The sequence below is a fragment of the Drosophila sulfurigaster genome, chromosome 2R, assembly GCF_023558435.1.
Source record: "Drosophila sulfurigaster albostrigata strain 15112-1811.04 chromosome 2R, ASM2355843v2, whole genome shotgun sequence".
NCBI classification, from domain to species: Eukaryota; Metazoa; Arthropoda; class Insecta; order Diptera; family Drosophilidae; genus Drosophila; species Drosophila sulfurigaster.
In genome coordinates, this window is record NC_084882.1 from 24,180,524 (window position 1) to 24,196,461 (window position 15,938).

General features: G+C 40.8%; 1 protein-coding gene and 2 non-coding genes across 3 annotated transcripts in view; 2 read left to right on the forward strand and 1 right to left on the reverse strand.

Moving 5' to 3' along the window:
* The window catches only part of LOC133837499 (uncharacterized), a 32,010-nt gene extending 16,201 nt beyond the window's left edge, over positions 1 to 15,809 (reverse strand). The window contains 1 exon segment of the mRNA XM_062268282.1: positions 15,335 to 15,809. Within this exon segment, the coding sequence (XP_062124266.1) occupies positions 15,335 to 15,353 (19 nt within the window). The 5' untranslated portion in view covers positions 15,354 to 15,809.
* Positions 14,499 to 14,571, forward strand: Trnav-cac (transfer RNA valine (anticodon CAC)). The gene has a single exon. It is a non-coding gene; the product is annotated as a tRNA-Val (tRNA).
* On the forward strand, positions 14,888 to 14,960 carry Trnav-cac (transfer RNA valine (anticodon CAC)). The gene has a single exon. It is a non-coding gene; the product is annotated as a tRNA-Val (tRNA).
* Positions 15,810 to 15,938: the final 129 nt, after the last annotated feature.

Genomic DNA, 15,938 nt, shown 5'->3' on the forward strand with positions numbered 1-15,938 from the left:
TTCAATATGTCTCAATCTTTTAAATTCCCCTAAATATCGTAGAAAGTTCACACAATTTCTACTTTTTTTGTTGGGTTAAAAGCAGCCACATTCCGTATGGTTATATTTGCATATCTAAGACATCAAATTGTCTCACTTTATAAATAAGATTTAGTTCAATACTTTTCAATAATTTAAATTTCCCTAAAGTTCATATAAATCTTAAATTTGTTCTTACTTTGTTAGAGAACAGTATAGATTATTTATACATTATATTTAAGACATAAAACTGGCTTTGCAAAAATAAGATTCTCGCCAATATGCCCCAACCATTTGAATTCCCCGAAAGTTCATTAAAATATCTCGCAATTGTAAAGGATTTTTTGTGTACACATCTAAGACTTTAAACTAACTCGCCATAAATAGTTCAATCATTTAAATTCTCCTAAAGCTAATATAAAATTCACATATTTTCTACTAATTTTGCGAGAGGAAAAAATCAACATTGAATAGGCTTATATTTGTATATCTAAGATTGAAAACTGCATCTCTTTAAGACAAGATAAGATTAACTTAAATGCCATTTCTTTTATTTTCATTTTCTGATGTCGATATAAATTTGAAGTTTTATTTTTTGGAAAATAAAAAAAATATGTTTAGGTTTTCTTTATATATAACTAACTCAAAAGACTTATCTCTCTCTCTCTCCCTTTATATAAGATTTAGATAAGCTTTAGCTCCATACCGTTCAATCATTTAAATTCCACTAAAGTTCTATTTGAATAATTTTGTTTTATGTATTTTTTAAATTGCTCCCATTGACTGCAATAAATTCTATGGCAATGGCAAGGTATTTTATTATTATGATATTCAGCTGGCTTAATTCTTGATTTTTGCTTCTTTTTTGCCATCCATCTCGTATCGGTTGCTAACCCCCAGCTGTGGCCAGTGTGTGTGTGTGAGCGCCACAAAGCCATAGATTTCCATTTAACTTAAAGTCCTAACTCAGCCACAGGCTCTAAGCCGAACGTTGCTTTTGTCGTTCCTTATTTTTTGTTTTTTTTTTTTTCTGGCTTTGGTTTTTTGTGTGCGGTGCGTGTGTTTGTTATATTCACATGACTCCGACATATAGGAACTAATGCGCATTGAGCAATAAATTTAAATTTATATGTATGTTTACTTAATATTAAAGATTTATGCACAATATGTTGCGGCAAACAGGCAGCAGATCAGGGCCGAGTCGAGGAGCGATGTGCAGAGCGCCAACTGCAGCCGGTTCATAGGTAAAGAGAACTAATAAAATAAAAATATAGCACAACAAATGTGCCAAGCCGGGGAAAAACGAGAGAACAAGAACAAGCCGGGCTCATGATTTATGCTTTGGCCAACAAAACTCCCTTTCTCCCTCTCTATCCAACTCCAGTTACAACTCCATCTTCTGGCAGTCTCAAAGCATTTGCGGCCCGCATGAATCAGAAGCCGCAACAATTCACAAAAGGGCCAGGGACATAAAACCATAAATGATCATTGCCAGGAAGTTACGAGTTAGCTTTTAAATTAGTTTCACTCTGAACACTTGTTCTTTAATTCACTAAAATTTTTCGCCCGCAAATAAACAAAAATAACCGAATAACAACAGAAAACAAACAAACAAACAACAAACAATTTGACTGGCCAGAGTCTACGGGGCGTATGTGTTATGTGCTTGCTTGCTTGCTGTGTGTGTGTGTGTGTGTGTAGGTTGGTTTTATCTGCTGCTCTGTGGCCATACAATAAAAATGCGCATAATTTCGCTTAGCTTGAGAAAAGTTTGTCCAAATAAACTTAAGTACAACTCCCCCAAGGTAAAGGAGAGCGGGCGTCAAGGAAAGGTTTTGGTCGGTTGTGAGGCGGCTTGAGTATGACTTTCAGGCGCCGCTTCGCTTTATATGCCAAACACTAATTGAAAACTATTTTTGGAATTGGCGGCGGCGAGACCCTCCACCTCCACCCCGGACTCCCCAGCGGCCTACAGTCGACAGTCGACAGCCGTCAGCCGACAGTTAGACTTCGAACTGGCAACTCTTAACTCCCAAACTGCCAACTCCCAAGGGCCCTTTGGGTTAATATGTAAATGGAGGATAACGCGAAATGCGCAAAACTTTTGCTGCGAAACAATTTACGCGGCATTAAGCAAAACGCAAGCGCACACCTTACCAACAGCAACAACAAAAAAAAAGAGCTACCAATTTTTTTCTTTCTTTTTTTTCGGGAGGCTCCAATTGTTTTCGATTAAAGTTGTCGACGTCAAAGTCATTGACTAAATAAAAAGCATCATAAAAGTGAAAGCAGTTATACTGCGACTCCCGCCACCTTCGTTGCCCGCATCAAACAGCAAAAACTTTGACAATTTGGCAAATAATGAAGCCCGCACGTGTCTAAATTGTTTGCTACAGCGTCAGTTTCAGCTTCAGCTTCAGCTTCACCGTCAGGTGGAAAGCTTGACACAGGTCAGAGATGAGGTCGAATCTCTTAAACTCATCTGCGAGAATTGTATTCGCAATACCATATCATTTCATTACTCACTTTATGACAAGTAGTTACTCAACTTGGAGATACCCTTTATAGTCTGTTATGCCCTTTGAACTGCTTTGCGAGGGTGCCGCAAATAATTATATTTAAAGTATTAGAGCAAGTAGATTGAGCAAGTGCACCGTACGCCACGGGGTGCAACAAAAAGTTTCATTGAAATATTATCACAAGTTGCTAAAACTGCAATTATGAAGTCAAGCGAATGTTCGTGTAGCTGAAAGCACTTCGAAACTACGTACAATAACAGCATATGGAGTACTCTGGCTGGCAGTTATTAAAAGGGAAAATAAATTAAATTGTCTGTACATAAAACTAACTTTTTGGCATCATATTAATTACAATTTTCATTGAAAGCTGTACAAAAGCTTTACTTTTGAAATTAGTTTTAAAAGTGGAAGCATCAACAAAAAAAAATAAAATAAAAAATAATGAATGGCATTTTAGTGTTTGTCATCGAAGGCTCTCAAGCAGCAATCAGTGCACCGAATCTTTTGAAGAATTTTAGTGCTTTCTCATCAAGGCTGTCGCAAAAACTTTAAGCTGCCAAACATAACTCAACAAAGGAGCCAGTAAGGTGAGTTTCTGTGGAGTGAGTTGAGCTGAAGCGGGGAAAAGTCTTGCATAATTTGCCAGTAGCGCCCTGAAAAGTAAATTACCGCCTAAGACTTCCTGTTGTTGTTGTTGTTGTTCGAGCTGGAAGGGGGCGTCAAAAGTGGCTTGTCAAGCCGGGTGGGATCAGCTAATAAACCACGCAACCCGCACCAAGTCAGCCAAGTCAGCAGGCGGCAGGCAGCACCAAGGCCGCAGCAGAGAGTGGAAGAGAGAGAGAGAGACAGAGAGAGAGCGAGAGAAAGACAGAGTGCACACAGGGCGGGGCAGGAAACCGGCGCTAAGTGGCGCGGCGCATTTAAAAGCAAACGCCTCGAGGTCGGGGCTCAATTTTGCGATATGGAGTACACGGGATCGGAAGAGGAGCAGCGAGGGGCGAGGGGCAAACGGAGACGGAGGCGGAGACGGAGGCGGAGACGGGTTTTTGGCTGGTAACGAAGCCAGCCATCAATTGAATTGCCAAAAAATTTAGCAGCTTCTGTTAGGCCAAAGCCTCAACCCTCAACCCGGCGCGTATAAAAGGCTTTCAATTCTTTTTTTTTTTCCTTTTGTATTTTCTTTTTTTTTTGCAGTTGAGTTCTTTCGGGGCCTGCTTAATGCAGGCACGTCAGCAGCAGTAGCAGCAGCTATAGAAGAGGAGCAATAGCAGCAGGACGACATGGGGCAGACATTGATGGATACGCAAAGAGCGAGAGAGAGAGAGAGAGAAAGATGGGGAATGAAAAGCGAGCGAGGAATGCCACGTCAGCAGCTGCCTTTTGGCTTCGCTACGTTCACGTTCACGTTCAACTTGTGCCTTGTGGTCTGCCATTAACAGTGCCTGCTTGCAGTAGGTGTCAGCCGGTACCTCAGTTTGTCAGTCATTCAGTCAGTCATGTCAGTGTCTCTCCATGTGTGTGTGTGTGTGTGCTTTGCCAGCTGCGTGCTGGCCTTTTATCACTTGTTAGTATCTAAAAATACGTGGCGCACATGCCGCCTTTCATTTCATTTCATTTGGTTTCATTTCATTTCATTTCGTTTGGTTTGGCTTGGTTTGGTTTCGCTTCATTTTGTTTACCTGCTGCTGTGCGCTTAAATACAAAATGATAAATTGCCATTTTGACGCAACTGGCAGCAGCAGTTCCTTCTTCATCTCCTCCTCCTTCTCCTTCTCATCCTGCTGCCTCCTTCTAACACCTTTTGCAATTTTTACCTTCGCCTTGTGACCCTGTGTTCAGCGCAGCAGAGAAATTGGAAAAACAACGTTGAAAATGAAAAAAAAAACCGTAAAGTAAACTCTGCGAAATGAACTCGATGCTTCAGAGCTCTGGCCGCTGGCGAGGATTGGACGCGAGTTGCACAAGTTTAGCCCTTGTCCTCGTGCTGTACTCGAATATTGTTGGTTATTGCTGCGTCGCTTTGAAAAATGTTCACGTTCCGCTCCACTGACGCTGATGCAGAGATAACAGCAAAAGTGTTGGGCTATGCAAACACACACACACACACACATACACAGACTCATTCGCACTTTAGGCACAACAACAACAACAACAAAAAAACCCACGCATGCAGCTGGCGAGGAGAGAGGCTTTTGGTCTCGGTCTCGTTGTCGTTGTCATTTTGGGGGCAGATACTCGGTACCGTGGTACAGATCCTGAATCCAGATACGGATGACTTTTGGGTCAACGGTCAGCTCGCGTTTTGCAGATCAAAATGTGCCCCAAAGAAATGTGTCGCAAGTGCCACAAAGGTAAATTGAATATTGCCCATTTAATGGGTAAACCTTTTTATATACATTTTTTGCATCCCGTTGGGAATTCTTTTCTTTTTTTTTTTTTGTTTTGGGTCACGTCAACACGACATTAAAATGTTCTCTCTCGCACGAAATGAACAACGGCAACAAAAATTCGAATGAAATGTATAATGGATATAACATAATACATAAACGTACGAGTTTTAGAGCCTCATTAAACGAAACGACGTGTTTCATTTACTCCAAATTACCTGATTAAATAAGCATTTGCTTATAATAAGCAGAAATTAATTAATAAATTACGCCATCAAATGCAGGCTGAAAATATATGATTTTTGTGGTTTCATTTCGAAATGCAACTGTAATTATATTTAACTATAATCGAATATTGCAAAATTAAGTGAAAAGGTAATTGCATTCCCAATTGAATATTTCTTATAAATCGATCATTAAAATAAAGTCTTTGCAAAGTGATTTCGTTAAGTTGTCCCCAACAGACACTAAAGGTGCAATTCCCGTTGAAAATCAAAGCAACTCTATTATCTGAACAACTTGCTAATAACATTATTCAAGTCGAAGTCGAGAAAGTCAGTTTACCTCACTCACTCACTCACTCGTATCTCTTTCAGTGCCCATTTCTATCCATTTCTCTTTTGTTGCTCTTGTCATTGACTTTCGTTTTCTGTGAACTTCGCCTGTGGAATGGAAAGAACAAAATCAGTTGACTATTAAAGACATTTGCTTAACAGTCACACGTCTGGCATTATTCCAGAGACGGGCCAAGATAGCGACTAGATACTAGTAAAAAGGCAGAGAGCGCTCTCGAGTGCCATTCACAGAGAATTACCCATAAAATCCTTTAGCATTACAAGGAGCAAGAGCAAGATGCTTATACTAATCTGCCATTGCAGATTATCCCCCGTCTCTATTTGGCACCTCTTTTAGCCCAAATATAAAGAGAATGAAACCAGTCAATTTCGTTTACTGTGTGTCTGTGTGTGTGTGTGTGTGAGAGTGTGTGTTGGCCATCAGTGCAAACGATGCAAACAAACAGTCCAAAAACTTCAAATGGCAAATGGCGCACAACTTCATTTAAAAGGCATTACGACAAGCATTTGCCCCAAATAGCAACAACAACAACAACAGACTAACAACAGCAACAACAGTTTGCACCTTTTTTGGCAAAGCGACGCTATAAACGTTGGCCACATTAGCATTTTTTATGCATTAATGACAAGCCACAAAAATGGACACATCGTCATGCATATGAATGAAGCGGACCAGTGTGTGTGTGTGTGTGTGTGTGTAAGAGACGTGTATGTGTTTGTGTGTGAGTGTGTGACAATAGACACTAAGCCTCAACACACTGTGCGAGATAAAAAAAAAAAAAAAAAAAAAAAAGATGGGAGTGAATGGAGTGCGAAACGAAGAAGGCGGACAGCAAAAAAAAAATGGCAACCAAACTTGAAATGATTTTGACAAACTGCGCATGGTTGTCGCTAGATGGCGCAATTGTTGATAAGCGCTTGAAATTGCGGATGTTTTGAATAATCGATGTTTCCTGCTCTTTCAAATTCGATGCGTGAGTGTGTGCTAGTTTGAATGTGTGTGTGCTTGGTTGCTGGCTATTTGCGTTTGCTGTAGCATACTTTTTTGGGGCCGATGCGTTGATTTTTCACAATAAATTTCAATTTGAAACGCTCTCTCTCATTTAGCATTCATATGCATCAATTTCACGTTGACTGAACATTTTTATTTGCCAATTAAAATCATCCCTAGGCATCATGCTACCTATCTGTTGTCCGCCTATACTTTGCTGCACTCTCTCTCTTCAAACAGCGGCAAATTGCACTGCATTTAAATACAAATTGTTTGCATTTTTTCTCCTCACTCGCTGCCGCTGCTGCTGCCGCTGCTGCTGCACCTGCAATGCGAAGGCAAAGCAAGGCAAGCGGGCAAAGGTTGCAAGCCAATTGCACAGTGTTGCATTTAAATTGCACATTGAACTTTGACATTTTGATACCGCTGTATTGCGGCATACAGGCGGCACTTCGATTGCAGTTAGGATAAGACTAGCGCACAAAAAAAAAAAGAAATGAAAAAAATTGAAGCAAAACGATAAACGAAAAAAAAGCGAACGGAAAACAGGTCGTCAGGCTAGGGCAATTTATTGGCAAAATATGCAGGTGAAACGAATCGTAGCTAAATGTAAACGAAATGCCAGTCAGCAGCATACGGTTAAGAATGGTAACTATCCATCCAACCATCCATCCATCCACACACACACACACTCATTCTGCTTGCTTCTCACACCTCACACCTCACAGGCCGCCTCCCTTGGCTGAAATGTGTTGCTGTTGTTAGGGCACGTGTTGTTAGTTTACGTTATTGATTGCGTCATGAATTATTGAAAGATTGCAGGCAAATGGCAGCAAAACGAGCGACGCTGCATAGATGCAGGTCATGCAAATAGAAGAGGGGCTGTTCTGCGAATCAATTTCATCTATAGTTCAACTATTTGCAATCATGAATCACTGTAGCAGGTCATGCGATTGCCAAGGCAATTCTATGAATTGATTTCACCAGAGAATCGCTTGCCGGCAAACAAACGTAAGTGCAAAGTGTGGTCCTTGAAAGTGCAATCACTAGAGTGTTCTTTGCATCCAATTTTAATCTAGTTTCAATGACTTAAAATTGCAATTTCTACGAAATTTATTAAAGTGAAATTTGTTCCGAGAACTGTGAATAAATCAACAGTAATTTCAAGATGCTTTTGCATTTAAACAGCGGAAACTTCAATACGGGTTCAGGCATTTACAGAGAGAGAGCCTTAAACACACACAAGTCCCACAAAACACACACACACACAAACACAAACACACACACACACACTCGGAGGGAGTAGATAAATGGTCAACAGTAAATGCAGGTCATGTACTATTTCACCTTTTCTCAATGGGCGTATAGGACTTTGTCGGCGTCCAATTTGATTTCAATTCCGATCCGCTTTAAAATTGCTTGCACAGGATACACAGGACACATGAATAGGGTCAAATAAATTAAGTAGCTTAGCTAAAGACAAAAGCCTGACTGCGTAAGCTGCCTAAAATCGAAACCAAAATAAGCACAAGTCTTGCAGTCTGGCTGTCTGGCTGTGATGGGTCAGGGCCGAGCCTAAGGCTCCCAATCAATTCAAACTAAGCCAGGACAAAGCTGAAAGCAGCCAAATAAAAATGAAGGCTACTAGATAAGCGGAACCCAAACCAACCAAAAAAAAAAAAATGCCCACCATAAAAAAAGCGAACTAAAATAACAAAAAGTGGGAGTAGGTAAATGGTGGCAGATATTGCTAGATTGATAGATTGATTGACTGATTGATTGATTGATTTAAATTAAAGGCATTAAGCGGCTGGCCATCTAATTGAATCGATCAAGTGCAAGGACACGGCAATTGTAAATTGCTTTATAGCCAAACCAGGAGATGTCTTATATATAGCCTGGATGCCTTGCTGACACAGCCGCCTCCTCCTGGCTGCCTCCTACACTTCATCGTAATGTCATTTCGGGCAGGACACTTCATATAACATCCCGTCATCGTCGTATTTTATGACACAAACAGGCGTTGGCTGAATTTACGTCGCCCAGAGAGTGCTCTGGCACACCAAATAAACCAACAAATCAATTTGCCAGGTGCCTAGGCCCAGAGCTCCCCATTCCCCCCCCCCATGCAATCCTCCGCAATCCCTCAGCCACAACCAGAAGCAGTGCCAAACCCAAACCCAAACCCAAACCTAAAGCCAATGCCTTAGACGGTTGTAGTCGGTAGTCTGGGAGACTCGTTTCTCTATCTGCCCGGTACGTTTAGCTTTATTTCACTCTTGGTTGAGATTTATGAGCCAAGGGCGCGTGAGCTGGAAAAAAAAAAAGTGCCAGAGCAAATTGTTTTTGCTCTGCCGGCGCCAAAAGTTGCGCCTTGGGCCACAGCTACAGCTACAGCAATAGCTTCTGCAGTGCTTGGGATTGGGTTAGAGGTTTAAGGAGTACTAGACTCGAACTGTAGCAAAGGGCAGCCAGGAGGAGGGAAAAGGACTCTGGCTGACCAGTCAGCATTTATTATTTATAATAGTCGCTCGGCTTTGCTTTTTGCCTGCCATTTAGTTTGCTTTGGCAACCTTTTTTAATAGATGACAGAACAGCCGAGTAATGTAACCCACCCACACTCACATTCATACTCACATACACTCATACTCACACACTTATACACAGATACATTGGTTGCTATCCGGCAAGCAGTTTGTGCCACATTCAATTGCTCGACCGGTTGGTCGCTTGGTTGGCTTGGCTTGGCTTGGCTGGGGGCTTGCTTGTTGTTGCTATCAGTAAACATTTTATTGTCACACACTTGGCACAAATGGGTCGCTGGACGGTTGCTCGACTAGTCGACAACAACTACTGCTGGACGGGACTCATAGATCTTGCTGCTATACGGCAATCACAGCACAAAACAGTCAACAACAACACGTGTTGTGTTGTACTTGCATGCTATATTCTGTTGTTGCCGATATCTATACCCTTTCACTGAGTTTTATGGCAACCGAATGAGGTAAGCTAAAGGTGAGTTCTTCTCAAACACTTAGCAAACGACTTGCAAAAGATTGAAGTAAATTAAATGTTCTCATTCATTTATTTATTATATTTGTTTTATTATATATAGTATAGTCCAAAAAAAAAATAGTTTGCAGATAAAAGCTGACATCTGTTTTTTAATTTTCAATTCATTTTATTTTTATTCATTACAGTTAAACTATATTATATAAAAGCCTTCTACAATATATGTAAGAGATGCACAACAAAATAATATTTATGAATTAATTTTGTAAGTGGTTTCAAAACACTTCTTTTGTTTGGTTTTATACTCCTTATAAAGTCTTTAATTGGATAAAGTAACTCCTAAAAATCTTTTCCATAATCAACCTCATTTCTCATATGGCTTACTTTATTTAAAACAACAATAAATTGATGCATGTTAATGATTATTAGAATAATTACAAATATTATTTTAAGTAACTGTTAAAACAGTATTTTCAATATTAAATATTATTATTAATATTCGTCGATATACTCATAAATATCATAACCATTTTCAACTAAAAATGTATATCCTCTAAAGATTATCCAATATATATGCTAATATTAATAAACAAAATACTATTTCAAATTGCAGTTCAAACATTCAAGTATTTACAGTATGCATTGGCCAATTTATTTGTATGCTAACGAAGTGAACACAAATACTTTTATGCTGCATTCCAAATTGCGTTCATTTCCCAAGAGTTTTTCTAAATTCAACTAACTGATAAAGTAATGGCTCATCATATTCGTTTTGTGTGCACTTCGCCCATCGATTTTCCATTAGTTAAGAGCATTAAAGCTTCGACAACTTGTAAAAAGTTTTTCAATCTGCTTATTTCTTCAACATTTCTCGTTTATTTTTTTTTTTTTTTTTTTTTTGCAACCGTTGTAATTTTGTGCTGAGTTTCTTCTTGTTGCCTTTTGCTTTTTATAGTCCGTTAAGCCTTTTTGGTCTTTTGACTTATTGGTTTTGTGCTGCTGCTGCTGATGCTGCTGCCATAGTCATGGGAAAGGGTTGCTGAGTGGAAAAGGGAGGAGAGATAGAGAGACAGAGAGAGCGAGAGCCCACACAACCCTTCGGCTGGCTCTTTGGCTTCGTTGGCCATAACGCAACAACGGATGGCATGCGTTTAAACGAGCTCAGTTGCAATTGCCGCTGGTCGTCCTGTTTGTCCAGTTCAAACCGCCCACAAGGCTCACACGGCTGCCTCATGGATTCGGAATGGATCCGGTGTGGCGAAGGCAGAGGCGGAGGCGGTGACTGGAGGGAGGAGTGGCAACAGCAAGCGGCGTCTGTTTGTCATGTCCACTGGCCTGGCCTTGTGTATCCTTGTACACTGTTTGTTTACAAACGGGCTATACACACACATACATGCATATAAAGAGATATATATACATATATGGCCAAAGATAACACAGTCTGTGCAACACAAGAAACGAGCGGGGAGCACAATGGGAAAGGTCGCTGTGTAGGCGACGGCTGTTGCACAAAGAAATGGCGCCACCGATTGTAGCAAGCGAAAATATCGCGTTACACATCACACCATCAACAGCAGCAGCAGCAACAGCAGCAAAGGCAACAGCAAAAGCAACAGCAACTCTAAGTAGTCTCAGTCGCACTTGTATCACATTTAAATTGATATAAATAACGAAACATTTTAGCCAAAGAACCTTTTGATAGCTGAGCAAACTGATCTATTGATTTAGCTTGAGGATGTTATTTCAAATTGAGTTGAATAATTTCACTGGAAGGGCGTATTAAGCAATTTCCATTTGTTGGCTAAATAAATAAACTATTTGAAACTCTTTTTCTTCCAAATTCGAGCACATTTATTCCTTATCAATTATTTCTTTAAACTGTTAAATAAATAAACTGTTGAAATTATATTGAAAGCAAATGTTAAAACATTTATTTTAGTTCAATTATTTCTTTAAAACACAAAGTAAATAAACTATTTGAAACTCTGTTTACCTTCAGGTTCGAGCTTATTTAATTAATTCCTTAAAATATAAAATAAGCTATTGGACATCTTCATTTGTATGTGTTAAACATAGAAAAGTCTTTTTTTAATAAAATTTAATTGAATTCTCTGTACTAAAATAGTAAATGAATTGGAATATTTGCCACATTTATGAGCTGTTATTCCAAGACCAAGCTCTCTGGCTCAACGTGTTGGCTGTTTTAAGTGTTCGTGTTAATTAAGAAAATAGCTCGATAAGTTAATATTTAACTCAATAAAGAATTCATTAGCTGCACACTTGTGTATCCTGGAGGAACTTTATCTGCTGATTACGAGCATTGCCCCGTTGAACTCAAAGCTCTCTCACTCACTCACTCACTCTCAAGTCGAAGCAATTATTGTAAGTTTTTCGTTTCCATCTGTTTTCGGTTTCACTTTAAGTGCTGCCGCCTTGTTTTCAATTAAATGAACACCAGGGCCGAGAGAGAGTTGGCCCTACATAACACACACACACACACACACATACACAGCAAAACCCGTTGTATTACCCGTGACCCGCAATCTGCAATCCACAACCCGCAATTCCGCCGTTTTTCGCAACCCGAAACCCGTACAAAGCTTTAGTCAAAGAGTGCGACAAGCTTGGAGGAGTACCAAAGGGGGCATTGGGGAGTTTTTGTTGGGGTTGAAAGGAGAATGAGAACACGCCCCAATCGTTGCTTTCATTATTACAACGCTGGCAAATACAAACAACGATGAAAATTGTTGCCGCAATATTGAAAATGCGGCGTATTTGGTTTGGATTGGCGTTGGTCGCGCGTCGTTCACTCCAGCATGTTGTCCCTTGTCCCTCTGTTCCCTGCCTCTGCCTCTGCTCCTGCCTCTGCCCCGGCAAAGTAGCTTCCATATGCGAGTACAAATTGAGCAACAAACCTCCGATTCGCTCTCTGCCCCCCGCCGCCGCAAAAACCCTTGGCAACAAAAACAATCGGCAGCAGATTAAGTTCATGCCATGTTGCAGTTACAGTTACAGATTTTTGCCATTTGCCTTCTTTTCTCTTTTTTTTGTGCTGTTTCAGTTTCGTTTTGTTTTAGTTTATTCTTTTCTTTTCGTTTTTGGCATATTCATTTCTGCACATTTTCTGTGCTGTAGCCCAAAACAAATGTTGCCCGAAACCGATTTTCACTATACTCATATATGCCACACACTCATCCAACCCGCAGCCTCCAGTCGAAGGAACGTTCCACCCACCCCCCCTCCTCCACAACCAAGACCAACAACATCCCAACCCCAACTACAAAGTGAACCCATTTGAAACACCCTTTGCGACTCTTTTTCGCTTGTTCTTTTCAGGATCATTGGCAGCGGGTATCGAAACGGGGTATTAGGGCGTCGATGGGGACACGAAGGGAAACTAAAGGATGGGGGGGGGTACAATGAACTGGGGGTAACGTTGCGAAAATATGTCACAGCATTTGTTACACATTTTCGGGTCAATTTTTTATTGCATCCTACATAAGCCACCCACATGATTCTTGTCGCAGCTGTTGGCAACGGCCCTCCTTCCTCGCTCCTCCTTCCTCCTTCCTTCAACACCGACTCCGACTCCAACTCCAACTCCCCAATCCCGGTCCCGGTCCCGGTCTTGCCCCCTTTTGCTCCTTCGCATGTGTCGTTGACACTGGCTTGTCTTTTAGTTTTTTTTCAATTAAAATTCGTTCAACTGTAAAATCGTAAACAGTTTTTGTCCGACCTCCGCGCCAAACCTAGTGCTCCCCCGTTGCGGTGTGGGGTTAAAACAGAACGGAAAAAAACACGCGAACGTGCAAAATAACTGCAAATTAATTATGCACAACAAACGACGACCCGCAGCCCCTCAGCCACCTTCCTGTTCCCCACACCTACACAAGTCCAATGAACGCCAAGCTGCCCCTTAATTGTTGCTATAATTGTTGTGCAGCGCCCTCCCCCCAAATCCACTAGAAAGTCAAGCCAAGCCAAGCCAAGTGGCACACCCAGTCACGATTGTGTTCTCTGTACCGCTTCATCAGCATAGGCGGCAAATTGTGTGTTGTGTGGATTGAGGGGAAGAAAGGTTGGGGGGGAGGTGGAGAGGTGGAGAGACGACGGCAGGCCGAGCACAATGCGCGGCCAGTTTGGCAAATGTCGACCGCAAATTAATTTACAACGTAAACTGCAAAATTGAAAATTATGTTGTAATTACTCAATTCTGACGTTTTTCCCATTGACCCAAATTTATGGGGCCAGCCCACAGAAGTCGAGCAACCAGCAAGAGAGAAAGAGATGGATGGCTAGCTAACTCAATGTCCAGCACAGCACAGAGCAGCTTAGCTCGGTTCGGTTCAGTTCAGTTCAAGTCAGCTCAACTCAGCTCAGGCCTGCCCAGCTAGCCATATCTCCCCATTCAGCTTGGACTCTTCTACTCGGGCTATGGCTCAACCTTTTGTGCCAATTTAAATGCGTAATTACAACGAGTGCGAGCAGTTACTCTGAATCGTTCTGGTGCTGCATATTAATTGTGTGCCAGCAGCAGCAACAGCAACAGCAGCAGCAGGAGAACTGAACCAGGAGGATAAAACGAAATCTATGCAGGCCATAGAACAGACAATAGGAATTTTAATTAAGGATCAGCGTGGGCAAATTTATTTAAAGGTGGCCACCTTCTCGTCAGCCTTCTGCTGCTCTGGCTCGGCTTGGTAATCTGTGTGCATGTTTCCAGCCAGTCAGGCATTTCTCAGTCTCCACACAGCTTTCTCAGCTGAATGCCTCGAATGCTTTGTGACCACCCGCCTTGCCCCACACCCAACCTACCGGCAATTGTGAACCAATTGAAAGTGGGCGGGTCAGACCAGACGCCAATTAACAGTCAACGAAGCAACGTGTCGGGGAGAAACTTGACAAACTGAACCAATTTATAGGTTACGCTCAGAAGATTGCCAACTATCAACCTACTGGGGCCTATATGCGGTATTAGCGCGACCACCTTCAAGTTGTTTCCGTAGTGTAGCGGTTATCACGTGTGCTTCACACGCACAAGGTCCCCGGTTCGAACCCGGGCGGGAACATTGATAATTTTTTTGGTTTCATATTATTTTCATTAAAAAAACAATTATTTCTAATAGAAGCCTAAGAAAAATTCTAGAAATGTGCTGCAACAAATTTACTACGAAAAAGTTGATTTTGTGAATGGTTAGTATCTTCAATGACTCTTGACCGATCGCACGATTTCTTTGTTTCATATTATTTTAATTGAAAAACAATTATTACTAACAGAAGCCTAAGAAAGATTTTGGAAATGTGCTGCAACAAATTTACTACGAAAAAGTTGATTTTGTGAATGGTTTGTATCTTCAATGACTCTTGACCGATCGTATATCAACAGTTTCCGTAGTGTAGCGGTTATCACGTGTGCTTCACACGCACAAGGTCCCCGGTTCGAACCCGGGCGGGAACAGTTAATAATTTTTTGCATTTTATTTTTTCTTGTAAATTAGAAGAATAATCGACGTACAAAATAGCCAAGGTAATTGTCATAACAAATTAGTCATTAGTTTTTTAGTAAAATTTTGAAATAATAAGCTCACATCATGCTGTTATAAGATTGTGAAATTTGACTTTAACATAAACGCAAAGCTTAGTAAAGTTTAACAGAAAAATGTTAACCAAAAGCTTTATAAGCTTTTGCAAGACGCGTTTACACCGCATGTATTCCAAGTGTTGATATAATATTATTCATATTTATAAATTATATACCAAAAAAGTATAATCTTTGTTAAGCAAAACAACGCTTTAAAAAAATGTAGATTGAATTTTATCAATTATACTGACTTTCTTTAATAGTTTCCATTATATATCCAGAAAATTCGAACGCTTTTTTGCCCTTCTGACCTCTGGCACAGTACCAATGAGTAAGCGTATTTTTTCTCGTGCACTCTCTTCACTTAGCAGAGAGAGCTCCCACTAAATATCTCTCTTCTCGCACTTACCACGCGTTCTATGTACACGAAAAAGCTTTTGGCTTCCAAACAAAACACACTGCTCTCGTCTTATGCACAGCGGCATTAACGAAATGAAAATATTATCACACGTAATACAAATTCCGGTAAATTGCTACTGTAAATCTTCTCTTCGTTCTAGTACTCCATATAACAATATTTATAAACTCGTTTCTCCCCGTTTATTATCAGAGGTAATTGTGCACTTCACTGAGCTGGGCAGAAGAAAAAAAAAACGCGCGTTACCGGCAAAGCTAAGCAACACCGCGTCCGTCAGCTGTGAGAACGCTTCGAAAACTAAAAGGGAAACCAATAAAGCCAATGCAATGCGCGTGGTGATTCCCTTTTAGACGATTCTCCGCGGTTGGTTGGCAATGTTTATTTACATTTTTGAATAGCTGCTGTGTCAGGTATTTCCGCTGATATGATTGAAGGGT